This window comes from Trachypithecus francoisi, unplaced genomic scaffold (assembly GCF_009764315.1).
Source record: "Trachypithecus francoisi isolate TF-2019V2 unplaced genomic scaffold, Tfra_2.0 Lachesis_group15, whole genome shotgun sequence".
Lineage (NCBI taxonomy): Eukaryota > Metazoa > Chordata > Mammalia > Primates > Cercopithecidae > Trachypithecus > Trachypithecus francoisi.
The window spans coordinates 57,743,950-57,757,331 of record NW_022681460.1 but is presented as its reverse complement, the minus strand read 5'-3'; the positions used below and the strand labels follow the sequence as shown (position 1 = coordinate 57,757,331).

The window sequence follows — 13,382 nt, the reverse complement described above, 5'->3', positions numbered from 1 at the left end:
TTTTTTTTTTTTTTTTTTAACTATTTTAATATTAAAGTGCCTTCATACAGTGGGTTGGTTCACTGTGCCTGGCAGTATTCTCTTAAAAATTATTACCACACTTTGTTTGAGAGGTTTTACTTGTGACCAACACATGTCATATAAAAATCTATAGTTTTGAAAGTGTTTATTGCATTCGGTTGGTTCAGAGGGCTCTGAATTTTCTTCTTTATGTGGACCACGGACACAGATGAGTCTTCTGTCTCACGTTCTCAAATGCGCTTTCTGAGGCATCATCTGCTGTGACGAGGTTTAAACTTTGCCTGTGGAAGATCAAGTTATTTCTTAGTAACTATAGTCACTGAATTATAGTAATTATGACTTAGTAGTTATGGAACTATGGATAGAAAGATAGGGAGTAAAGGAAAATGAATAAGATGGTTTGGGTGAATCTGTGTCATGATAAAGCTCTTGTTTCTTTAACAGAATGAATTTAATATGTGAATATTCTCGTTGCTTTAAAGGGACATCTGCTTTAGAATTGTACCACACAACCGGTAGTGCTGCTTGGCTGTGGCGGTATTTTATGAATCATGGGATGCATTTCTTACAGCCTTTTTTATTTCTACTTGAAATATTGTGCATAAGAGCAGTGCCTCGGGCATGCACCATCTAAGCCACGGTGCCCTGTGTTCACATAGAATTACTGTTTGTTTTTACTGCCATGAGTCTATGAATCCAGCCTGTCATGCAGAAGTGATCCTGATAATGTAAGCACTTACTGTCTTGCTGCAGCTGATTCCCCAGTGACATTTTAAAAAGTCAGTATTTGGCTGCAGAGTGCTTTAAATTTCTAAATGGACTATAGATTGGAGGCCTTAGGGTATTTCATAGGAAGCACATGACCCTGCAGTGAGCACACAGCAACTTTTGTAGATCTGTAGCCAAGTCGGTGACCAATATTTACCCTTGAAATTGTTTTAGTTCAGAATGTTAAGTGTTTTTTACTTTACATTTAATTATTTGGTACTAATACTAATTTACTACAAATGTCTGACACTAAATGGATATTTAACGAAGTCTATGCTGTTTGTCCAGGTCTTTTATCCCGACTAGGTATGGTTCTGATGTAAAAAGCAGCTTCTAGCAGTGACACAATGCATATTTCTCAGTGTCTATAAATTCAGGTCTTTGATTTTCACTTCATCTGAAAATGAGAGTGGCAGTTACACACTCAGGAATACTCAGAAATACATTAACACATTTTGCATTCTTCTCTAAATGAAGCCTAAGCCCCTGAAAACAATTGTTTTATAGTAATATTTTAACAGCTATTTGTATCCGTTATCTAAACTGAAAATCGTATTCCTGACCCTCTGGCTGCCACAGATACACCACGATTAGACTCAGTTTGGAGTGACAGTCCGGAGAGATTCTGGGACCGTGTCCTGCCTGGCCACGTGGGTAACACACCCATCTTGTAGAACCACAAGAGGGTTGGTTGTCGTACGTCGTCAGATACCAGGCTTTGTGCCGGATGTGCCCTGGCCTTCACGGGGGCAAATGGGCGATGATCTTTAGGACGTTAACTTGTTTCTTTATTATTTGTATTTCTTTTGAGCAATATGCGTGACTATGGAGCAGTGGGTCTGATGGGGTCAGAGCAGTTAGCCTGATCCAACCAGGGTGTCAGGACCACCGCACCAGAGGACTACGCAGTGTTCTTTTTGTGTGCATATGAGTGTATTTGTGTTTCCAGTTTATTGAAGCAAAGCGGGAGGGTAGAAGATAAAATAGCATGATCCTCATGTCACGAGAGCTAGTGCCTTGAGGACTGTGCTAAATTCAACTGCCTTTTAAATTCCATTACATTTTTAGTCATAGAAATGCATCTAAACCTCTGAGCCAAAAAGTGAGTTGAGATCATCAGCTACCTCTGATGATGTTTAAATTTCAAAATCTCATCTCCTGCCTTCACATGACTCATCTTTCTTTTATCAATATAGTAAGAAGTATCTTCCTTTAAATAATATTATCAGATTATGATTTATTAAGTATTTGTTATGCTCAGAAAGGGATTGAAGGAATACAGATAAGATTCCTGTCTTAAGGAGCTTACATTATATTTGGAAAAGACAAACTGAGCATACATTTAAAACTGGAAATTAAATAGATACTATTGCTGTATTAGCAATAAAGATCAAAAGAGATGCAGAATAATAGTCCCTTCTGTAGTGATCATATATACTGCATTTTATAGTAGAATTTTTTTTGTTTCTTAATGGAGGACTTCTAAGTTTATGTTAAGTCTCTCATTGACTAATGATGAAGATTTTTTAGAAGTCTATTGATATTACTGTATTGATTGGATATTACCATGAGTGATTGTCGGCCACTCTACATGCCTGCCCACCTGGAAGCTCACGTAAGAGTCAGGAAGATGAGTTTGGCCCTACATTTTCTGAAATGCCTTGAAGAAGTGTGTGTCAAGAAATTTCAGCTACAGATTGATTCATGTATGAGTTTAGGAACTCACTCAGTAACAGCTTTTCAGCAGGTGTGTAGCTAAATATGTTTATTCATGTTTCTCTTTGTTTCCCAGGGAAAAGATGAACTATTACACTCTGAGCTATGTCTTTTTCTAATGGGGCTATACCTTTTGTGATCATAAAAATTAAATGTAGCTATGTCTTGGTTTTGCATGACTGCACTATTAATGCAAAGGGTTCCCCCATCTCCACTTTCCCTCCTGTGTTTTACAGGTAGTCAGATGCCTCCGCAGCCACCCGGGAGCCAGTCAGAATCCAGTTCCCATCCCGCCTTGAGCCAGTCACCAATGCCACAGGAAAGAGGTTCGTCTCCAGTTCATGTCTTACATGCCTATAGTGCTTTCAGGCGATAAGGCTTACGTGAGTTTGCTTACCTATGCACCTCCTTATCATTACTTTTTTTTAAAGGATGTTATGTTTTCTTATCAGATGGAAGAAACAAACAAAAACCCTTCCAATAAATATGGAGAGGAGGGAGGATGCTTTCTTGCAGGTGGGGTGAAGTTTTGTCAAAGTACAGTTCAAGGCCCTGAGAATGTGTGTGTCCACATAGCACCATGAAGCACGGTTCACATGTGACTGTAGTCTGGTATTTGATCTAGCTGTGTAAAAATAACTGTGAATGACTCAACTAGGGTATCAGTCCCCATGCGTATGTACGTGGGTTGGGGGTGAGGGGTTGTGTGTGTTAATACTGGTTATTCCCTGATATTTAATAGTAAGATTTTAAACCCAGAGCAAGACCCTGTCTTAATAAATGGTAAAATCTTAGAACTGGAGCAGACCTAAAACTTTCTATGGCCCTGGTCACCTAAAGCAACTGAGGAGTATAGAGGTTAGGTGTGACTTCCCTTATTCTCAGGAGCTAGTTAGTGCCAGTCGCAGAGAAAAAGAATATGGGCTTTTCTGAAACCTTTGGAGAGAAGTGGCCCCACATCTGCTAGTGCTCTTGACCTTGAGCTCAGTCCTGCCTGTCATCCCTGCCATGGGTTTCTTACTGCCTTGCAGAGACCTTGGGCCCACCCATAGTTACCTCTGTCTTCATTCTCACTTGAAGCAGTAAAGCTACACTTTGTGGTGGTTTTTAATCCAGATTGGTGTACTGGGGAGGTACAAGAAGCCTACCTGTGCACCCCTGGTGCAGTGACAGGTCACTTCCCTTGCTGTGGGGCAAGGCTCGCCTGCTCCATCCCACACCAAAAGAGAGAAATACCACTGTCCTCCACTCCCCTGCTCTCTCACACAGGCTTGGAGGCCAGAAGTTCCCACCTTGGCAGCTAATATGTACTGAGCTCCTTACCTCTACTGTTTATAACTTCTTGTATATGAGTTGTAGAGATGATGATTTGCTTCTGATTATAATTATGATTTCTGATTAGAATTATGAGGTTTAAGTTATTTTACATGTTAAAAACTCAGCAGCATGTTTAGAAAGTAATGTCAATGAAAAGATAGATTTGTTTTATCTACACATCATTTGTGTTGAATTGAATGTTTCAGAGGGATAAAATGAATTTTTCGTTTTCAAATACCATTACATATTTAACTGTTTATTATAATTTAAGGTATAGTTGATAATATAATTTTTTTTGTTTTTTTGTTTTTTTGGGTTTTTTTTGAGACGGAGTCTCCTTCTGTCGCCTGGGCTGGAGTGCAGTGGCCGGATCTCAGCTCACTGCAAGCTTCGCCTCCCGGGTTCACACCATTCTCCTGCCTCAGCCTCCCGAGTAGCTGGGACTACAGGCGCCTGCCACCTCGCCCGGCTAGTTATTTGTATTTTTTAGTAGAGACGGGGTTTCACCGTGTTAGCCAGGATGGTCTCGATCTCCTGACCTCGTGATCCACCCGTCTCGGCCTCCCAAAGTGCTGGGATTACAGGCTTGAGCCACCGCGCCCGGCCAATATAATGTTTTAATAATGGAATAAATAGTTCATGGTTTTTAAACTTTAGAGTGTGTGAGAATCATCTGGAGGACTGTTAAAAGAGATTCCTAGGCCGCACCCCCAAGTTTCCAATTCAGAAGGTTTGAATTGGGACATTTAAAACCTCCATTTTTGGCAAGTTCTCAGATATTGCTGATGCCGGTGACTTGAGGACCGTACCTTGAGAACCGCTGCCTTCTAATGGTGCAATAATAAGTTTTCGAGGTGGGAGAATCACCTGAGCCCATGGAGGTCGAGGTTGCAATGAGCTGCAATCACACCAATCACTGTACTCCACCCTGAGCAACACCCTGTCTCAAAAAAATAAAAATAGATTTTAATAATTGTGTGAATATGTGCATTTGTTTCCCTGAATTCTCTACTGTGACCTGTTGTAAATCATCCTGTCATCCCATATCATCTCTATAAATTGCTTGATCTGTATTAACTCCTCATGTGGCTCTGGTCATCTTGAAGGCATTATAGAAGTTCATAGTGTGCTGGTGCCAAGCAAGCATGACTCTGACTAAAATCCTGTTTTGGGTTGTGAGTTGCACCTGTGTTGTATGGTTGGGTCACTGTGGGGAAAAAGGAAATTGTCCTGCACTGGATGCCTGCTCGGGTCAGGCAGAGAACTGAGATGAAGACTCACCCCATAACCCTGTAACATCACTCTCACAGTTCTTTCTATTTTAACACGTGTTAAAGGGTAAGAGGTCCCTTATTTGAAAGTCTTAAAATTTTAACCTTGATTACGAAGAAGAAAGAAAAGAGAAACCCTCTCCTTGAACAATGTGTTTCCCAACCCTTTCCAACAGATACGTGCTTGGGAAATTGGGCAGTGTAGAAAGCCAGATGTGAAAAACAGGACGACAGTTAGGAAACTGAGCTAAATCAAACTTTTAGCTTAAATTAACATACTTTCAAGGCAAAATCTAGGCTTTTTAGTGGTACCATTGTATGGAAATTACCATGTTAATATGATTATTGTTTTTCTTTTGATTGCCTTTATTATATGTAGTGTAGTTTGGGTAACTGATACCAGATACGTAACAATCTGAGTGGTTATAATGACCACTTCTTTTTTTTTTTTTTTTGAGATGGAGTTTCGCTCTTGTTGCCCAGGCAGGCTGGAGTGCAATGGCGCATTCTCAGCTCACTGCAACCTCTGCCTCCTGGGTTCAAGCAATTCTGCCTCAGCCTCCCAAGTAGCTGGGATTACAGGCATGTGCCACTACACCCAGCTGATTTTGTATTTCAGTAGAGATGAGGTTTCTCCATGTTGGTCAGGCTGGTCTCAAACTCCTGACCTCACGTAATCTACCCGCCTCGGCCTCCCGAAGTGCTGGGATTACAGGTGTGAGCCACCGCACCCGGCCATGACCATTTCTTTCAAATAGTAAATATAAATTATATAAGTTGCTAAATGTGAATCGATTTTTATGAATGTGATCTCTAGACCTCCTCTGAAGAGACATTATTATATTGTTATAGTTCGTTTTCACACTGCTATAAAGAACTACTAGAGACTGGGTCCTTTATAAAGAAAAGAGATTTAGCTGATCCTGCAGGCTGTGCAGCAGGCATGGCTGGGGAGGCCTATGGAAACTTCCAGTCATGGTGGGAGGTGAAGGCAAATGTAGCACATCTCACATGGCAGGAGCAAGAGGAAGAGAGCGAAAGGGGAGGTGCTACACACTTTTAAACAACCATATCTCGTGAGTTCTCACGAGATAGCACTAGGGGGATGATGCTAGACCATTAGAAACCACCCCCATGACCCAATCACCTCCCACCAGGCCCCACCTCCAACATTTGGGATCACAATTCAACATGAGCTTTGGGTGGGTACACAAAGTCAATCTATATCGCTATGTGCATTCCCTTTTGTGTGTGTTTGTTGGTTAGGCAACACCCTGAAAAGGAAAACTTCCTATTTTAAAGTGACTGTTATGTTAGAAGATGCTTTGCCTCGCATGAGTGAAATTTCCTCCAGCACTGGGTAGCAAAGTTCTAACGAAAATGGCTTTATTATGTGTTAAAATTTAGGAAAAAATGTTAGCTTCTAATAACCTTTGATCAAATGCCACTTGATCAGGTGTTTAAATGGCAAATGACAGTCACTTTAATGCTTTCATACAATAATAAAACCATTTGTTTGTTGGACCATCATTTGGTGTGTACCAGCAACATACACAATGGAAAGTAAATCTAACAAAACTCTTACTAAGAAATTCCCTAAAAGTGATGCCCCCATATTGGAAAGTAACTTAACTTTGTTTATGCTCTTACAATTGATATATACCTGCCCTGTTTAGGGAAGTGCTGAAAGAAACAGGCCAAGAAATACATTAGTGAGTTAGCATCTTTTTTTTAAAAAAGTATGTCAGGCTGGGCATGGTGGCTCACACCTGTAATCCCAGCACTTTGGGAGGCTGAAGCGGGTGGATCACTTGAGGTCAGGAATTAGAGACTGGCCTGGCCAACATGGTGAAACCCCGTCTCTACAAAAAACACAAAAAAGGCCGGGCGCAGTGGCTCAAGCCTGTAATCCCAGCACTTTGGGAGGCCGAGACGGGCGGATCACGAGGTCAGGAGATCGAGACCATCCTGGCTAACATGATGAAACCCCGTCTCTACTAAAAAAATACAAAAAATTACCCAGGCGAGATAGCGGGCGCCTGTAGTCCCAGCTACTCGGGAGGCTGAGGCAGGAGAATGGCGTGAACCCGGGAGGCGGAGCTTGCAGTGAGCTGAGATCCGGCCACTGCACTCCAGCCTGGGCGACAGAGCCAGACTCCATCTCAAAAAAAAAAAAAAAAAAAAAAAAAACACAAAAAAATTAGCCAGGCATGGTGGTATGCGCCTGTAGTCCCAGCTACTCGGGAGGCTGAGGCAGGAGAATCGCTGGAACCCAGGAGGCACAGTTTGCAGTGAGCCAAGGCTGCAGTGAACTGAGATCACGCCACTGCACTCCAGCCTGGGCAACAGAGCAAGACTCTCTCAAAAAAAAAAAAAAAAAAAAAGTGTATCACGGAAACCATAGACCCTGATAGAAGAGATAATGACATTGCTTCTCTACTGCTGAGTGCTAAAATAACCACATTGAACAGTTCTTTTTACACTTAATTTGTTTTAATAAATAAGATTATTATAATAATACTAATATTCCACTGCATACATATTTTCTTTAATGTACCCATAGGAGATAACATTTTCTTTAATGGCAAGGAATCTATAAACACATTTGCACAGAGACAAGACATGATGGAGAGTAAGAGATGATGCAGCCTACTTCTTTCTGGAGGTGCAGTTTTCTGAGTCCTCCCTCCAAGTCCTCATGGGGCAGTGATGCTGGCAACACTGCCCTGGAGCCTAAGTCCTCGCAGTCTCAAGAAGCTGAACCCTTGCTCTGATCTTTCTTCTCTACTTGATCCTGTGTTCCCATTCAGGAAGGGCATATGTTGATAAACCATGTACCCTGTGTTTCAGAGGTTCTACAAACCAATGGTGACAGCAAGGTCAGTGAAGTGCCCAGATTTCCTGAGAGCAGTCCTTTGTAAACCTGCAGTCCCTGTCCCCACCTCATCGCCTTTTTGGTGCCCATTTTATCTAGTGGTTTTGGTATTGAGTTTTGTCACAGGACATCAATCACAAATCCATTTCCCCACATTGTACATAGATGAAAAGAACTGTGAGTTTCTACAGTTTGATATTTTCTATGTATAAAAGGTATTTGTGCAAGTAAATATGGATATGGCATCATAGGTTACAAATGGAGGGAAAACTTTAGATATTTACTGCGTTCTTTACTCTCTTACATAGTATTGCCTCCTCTACATTTTCTTCTGTTTTCCGGTATAAAACTTGATTTAGTATTGTGCTGCTGGAAGGGTTTTGTTTTTTTGGTTTTTTGTTTGTTTGTTTGGGGTTTTTTGGGTTTTTTTTGAGACGGAGTCTTGCTCTGTCGCCCAGGCTGCAGTGCAGTGGCGGGATCTCGGCTCACTGCAAGCGCCGCCTCCTGGGTTCACGCCATTCTCCTGCCTCAGCCTCCCGAGCAGCTGGGACTACAGGTGCCCGGCTAATTTTTTTGTATTTTTAGTAGAGACGTGGTTTCACCGTGTTAGCCAGGATGGTCTTGATCTCCTGACCTCTTGATCCACCAGCCTCGGCCTCCCAAAGTGCTAGGATTACATGCGTGAGCCACTGTGCCTGGCGGAACTTCTTTTTAACTAAATAAAGAAAATTAGTTTAAATTTTTTGGTCTTACTTCTTCATTACTTATATGAATTTTAAAGAAAAATGGTCAAAACCTCAGTTTAGTATTCGGTAGTAACACATTTGCCATTGGTTTTTGTTTTAAGCCTCTCTGTAGATCTCATATGGCAATATACAGAATTGTTACTAAGTCACCTTGCCAAAAAATCAAGCAGTGTAAATTAGGCCACCTAAGGCATTGGAGGAACAGTTCAGGTAACCTTAAAATACTGAAATGAATCTTACAAAAATTGTAGGTGACAAGTTTACATTTGTTTTATCCTTATTTCTTAATCTTTATATGTCTTGAAATTCGAAAAGAACAATAGGAAACGGCTTATTAATAGGTTGTCCTCTTTCTCAGGAAGTCCTGGAGGGAATACAGAATAGTCATCTGAGTAGATAAATAAGTATAATAATTATTAACATTAAAGTTACCACATTTTTAACCCCAATGACACGCTAAGCTTAATGAAACTAACAAATGCCCTTCTAGTTTATTGGATTAGCAATTAGGTGAAAATGCTGAAAGAAAGCTTATTTATTTGGACAGATGTAGAGAGGTCAGAATTAATTTTTCGAAAACCTTCTAATTGAATTCCCTTTTAATTTCACAGTGGTGTCTAGTTAAACATTCATGTTAATGCCGGCGATTTTCTGAAGGTCTGAACTAGATCTGGATTCCCAAAACCAACACAGGTTATTTAACCCTTTTCATCTAGTGAGCCAGCAGGGACTTTCCTAGTGTAATCCCACAGTATTTGAATAATTAGAAGATAGTAATGAGGATTTAATTAGTCCTTGAGATACGCTGAAGCAGAACCCCTAAGAACTTCCCCTTTCGGACATAGATGTGAGCAGAATGGATGCTGTTCCAGGACTGTGAGGCAGGAGGAAATGTATTCTGTTGCTGGAGGCAGTTCTCTGGCACCATTGTGTGGCCATCAGGTCGGTGCTGATAGCATCCTGGGTGAAATCTTCCAGAATTACGGAATGACAGCCCCCAATCTTCATTGCTGCCCACCTTCCAACCTACACAAGGACTGGCTTTTCCTCTCCACTGTTGAAAAAGAGGAGTTGTAGTCAAAGCACGCTGTACCTGATCGAAATTGGCTTTTACTTATCGGTGGCATCAACATTAGGTGAGCTAGGCGAGTTGTGTATTTTCTCTATAGTTCTATACATTTCTCTATAGTTCTATAGAGAAAATAGATAACAAAATGTTATGTTGTTCTAAGCCTCTGGTATTTTGTCCAGCCAAACATAGGGATCTTGACAGCTGTTTGTCAGCAGAATCACAAAAATCTCATCTTTGGAATCTGATGTTCACAGAGCAATATTTATCAGTAGCTGCGTTTTTATAGATACAGACAGTGCCATTACCCAGCAAAGTGTGTAACAGATGGGGTTTGATCAGGCATTTAGAGGTTCTTTTTGCATACTACCACAAAAGGTGAATCAAAATTTCTATACTTCAAAAGTCTGAGGTTTCAAACTTACATGTTTTATTTAGACCAAATAGTCTTCATTATTGAATATTTCATTATTCAATATGTCTTCATTTTTTATATGCTGCTTCTGTTATTAACCCTAAATGTTAATTGCCTTGGTATAATTTTATTCCCACTAATTAATGGTATATTTTAGCTTCTTTACAAAGTCGGAATAGAATTCCTCATCAAATTTCGAGTCACATTCTGTTTGCATAGGGCACATCTTTTGGCTAGGGGCAAATCCTTCTCTTGCCTTTTCATGCAATCAGGGGGAAAAGAGAATGAATTCAGTGTCTTCCTATGAGTTGGACTGAGCTTCCCCAGGGCCTGCATGGCCCTCGGTGTTCATCCCCTGCCAGGGACCCTCATATCGGCAGCAGGCTGGGGCTTCACAGACGCTCAGCAGAGACTGAGCTGGACAACTAAAGCCATCCAGCTTTCTCACCCTCTCATAGCACAGGACAACCAAACTAGAAGATCTTTACTGTCGTGGAATTAAGAAAGCTTACGATTTTACCCATGAATACTGTATGTCATTTGCTGTAACATAGTGTTTGTCCCTCTGAACTCACTGTTAGTATTTGGATCTTACACAAGATTAAAGCTACCGCTGCTGCTCCCCGCTGCCCCTTTCTTCCCAGATGTATTTCCATGACTGCACAGCTCTACAGTGGGTGTCAGTATGAGCCACAGCCCTTGCACCTGGAGCCTGGCACTAAATGGATTGTGCTGAGGCCCTTCCCCAACCCCAGCCATGCACTTTATGACCCAGGGGCATTTAGACAGAAATAAGTACAATTTTTATGTATGTATGTATGTTGAGACGGAGTCTCTCTCTGTCACCCAGGCTGGAGTGCAGTGGTGGGATCTTGGCTCACTGCAAGCTCCGCCTCCCAGGTTCATGCCATTCTCCTGCCTCAGCCTCCAAAGTAGCTGGGACCACAGGCGCCCACCATTACGCCAGGTTAATTTTTTGTATTTTTAGTAGAGACGGGGTTTCACCGTGTTAGCCAGGATGATCTCGATCTCAACCTTGTGATCTGCCCGCCTTGGCCTCCCAAAGTGCTGGGATTACAGGCATGAGCCACCGTGCCTGGCCGAAATTTTTTTACTGTTGTCAACTAGTTTCATGGTGATATTTTTACCAAAAGTTATTTTTTTAATTTGAAAATTACTCTTGAATATCTTAATTGACCGAATTCCTTAATATTCAAGAATAGATTAACAAGTCAGTACTGAAATGAAGGAGACCACCCAGATGATTGTTAAGGAGCTGGAAGTGGGGTTTGATACTTTTTTCTGTTTTTGCAAACTACAGAAATCATTTTGTTCCTCTTTCTATTGGATTCCCAGTTGTAAATGTGACAGTAAATCTGCAGATGCTGAGATGTTTCGTAAGATATACTGGTTGTCAGAAAACGTTCTCTTAATCTACCTTCCTAGTCTTAAAGAGTAAATGTATCGTTTTCCTAATGTATGCTGTGTAAGTTTATAGATCACTCTGGTAGGGCATCAACAATAATCTGCCCTCACCCCCAGATGCAATTAACTTAGCCTCTGCTCTTAATTGAAGATCCCTTCTTTGTGATGTGTGAAAGATGAAAATAAACTCAAATGGGAGGCTTTATACAAAAGAGAATATCTCGACACCACTTTGGAAAGCTACTTCTAATTTCTTCAGCCTCAGAACTCTGCCTCTGTGCGAGACTGTGGACCAAGCCAAAGCTCGTCAGTAATGAAGGCAGTCATGGCCCAGGACTTGTGTTAGGTTTATCATTAAGTTCCTTTTAAACCTGCTGTCCAGAAATAGGTGCATCCCAAGGCTGGGAAAACAAATGTCACACACAATAAGAGCCCATTTATATTCACTGAGGAATCATCAGTGGAAATTTTAGAACATTTTAAAAGAAGCATATTTTGTTACTTTTGTTATATACAGTAATTTTTTGAATTGCCAATTAAAGTGGGCTTTTAGTACTTAATACTCATTTGTAATTGGCTCATTACTCTTCATTGAAAGTATTTGAGAACATCTGGATCTTAGGTAAATTCATTGATTTATAACAACACTTTTTCCTGTTCCTGTTGTGTTTTTTCTGTCTCAGTGAAAAACCATTGTCTTTTTCCAAAACCAAAAATTCAGAAGCCATCCTTGATGCGTTTTTCTCCCCCATCTGCCCCAAACTAGTTAGTCATCAAGTTCCACCAACTCTTCCCCAGTAGAGGTTCCCACACACCGCTTCTCCGTACCCGCTGTCACCACTCTAGTCCAGATACCTAGTTAACCTCACAGCCTCTTCGCTGTTCCTCCTGTCCCCAGCCTCATGCCCTTGAGATCATATTCCACCTCCACAGACCGGTGAGAGCATGTCATTCCTCACCATCTATGCCTTTAGTCACTTACCTGTGCCTTGGATAAAGGTGCACTGACCTATGTGGTTAAGGGGCCTGTCCTTATCCAGCCCCAGCCTCCTTGTCATCACACTGCTTTCTCTCTCAAACACCTGCCACACTGAACCTCTTGGGATCTTTATATAAACTCTTCTCTCCAACTGGAACAGTTCTGCAGCCATCCCACCTCAGCCGCACCCTCACCAGCCCTGTGGGTCTTCTTACCTGTGTGTCTTGTCCTAATTCTTCAGATCCTCAGCCTGGCTCTCAGTAGGTGTTTGAGTCAGCGTTTGTTAGGTGAACAAAGGAAGGAAGCATAACCAGTCACGGTGCTGCCCCTATGGGCTAGGTGCCCTCTGAAGCAGCCCAGATGTGTACATCATTGGTGACCCATTAACAGCTGGGATTACAGTTGATTCGCATTTGAACTCTCTTCCAGACTCTAGAACTCTGCGAGTGAAGGGACCATGGCCTTGTCAGTTTCAGAACTCCAGGGCCTCATGTTTTACCTTCTCATTTTAATCTGCAGGGACTTTGGAATCAGAAGATCTGGGTTTAGGTACAAGCTTTATCACTAACTAGTTTTGTATCCTTCGACTATTTGTGAGATGAGGATCACGGATATATTGCACAGTTCAAATAAGATTTTGTATCTGACAGTAAAAATTGCAGAGCACCATGAACATGGTAAATGTAAGATCAAGTTCAGATACCTCAGGTGAGACCTGGGTCGAAAACCTTAAAAAGTAGTTTCTCTGCTTCTCCAGCACATCGTGACATACATACATTA

General features: G+C 41.5%; 1 protein-coding gene across 9 annotated transcripts in view; it reads left to right on the top strand.

Annotated features, from left to right (window-relative positions):
• ARID1B (AT-rich interaction domain 1B) overlaps positions 1 to 13,382 on the top strand; it is a 442,707-nt gene that overhangs the window by 339,235 nt on the left and 90,090 nt on the right. For all 9 annotated transcript variants that reach the window (XM_033234961.1, XM_033234967.1, XM_033234968.1 and 6 more), the window contains one exon: positions 2,742 to 2,831. In XM_033234961.1, the coding sequence (XP_033090852.1) occupies positions 2,742 to 2,831 (90 nt within the window). The remainder of the gene's footprint in view (positions 1 to 2,741; positions 2,832 to 13,382) is intronic.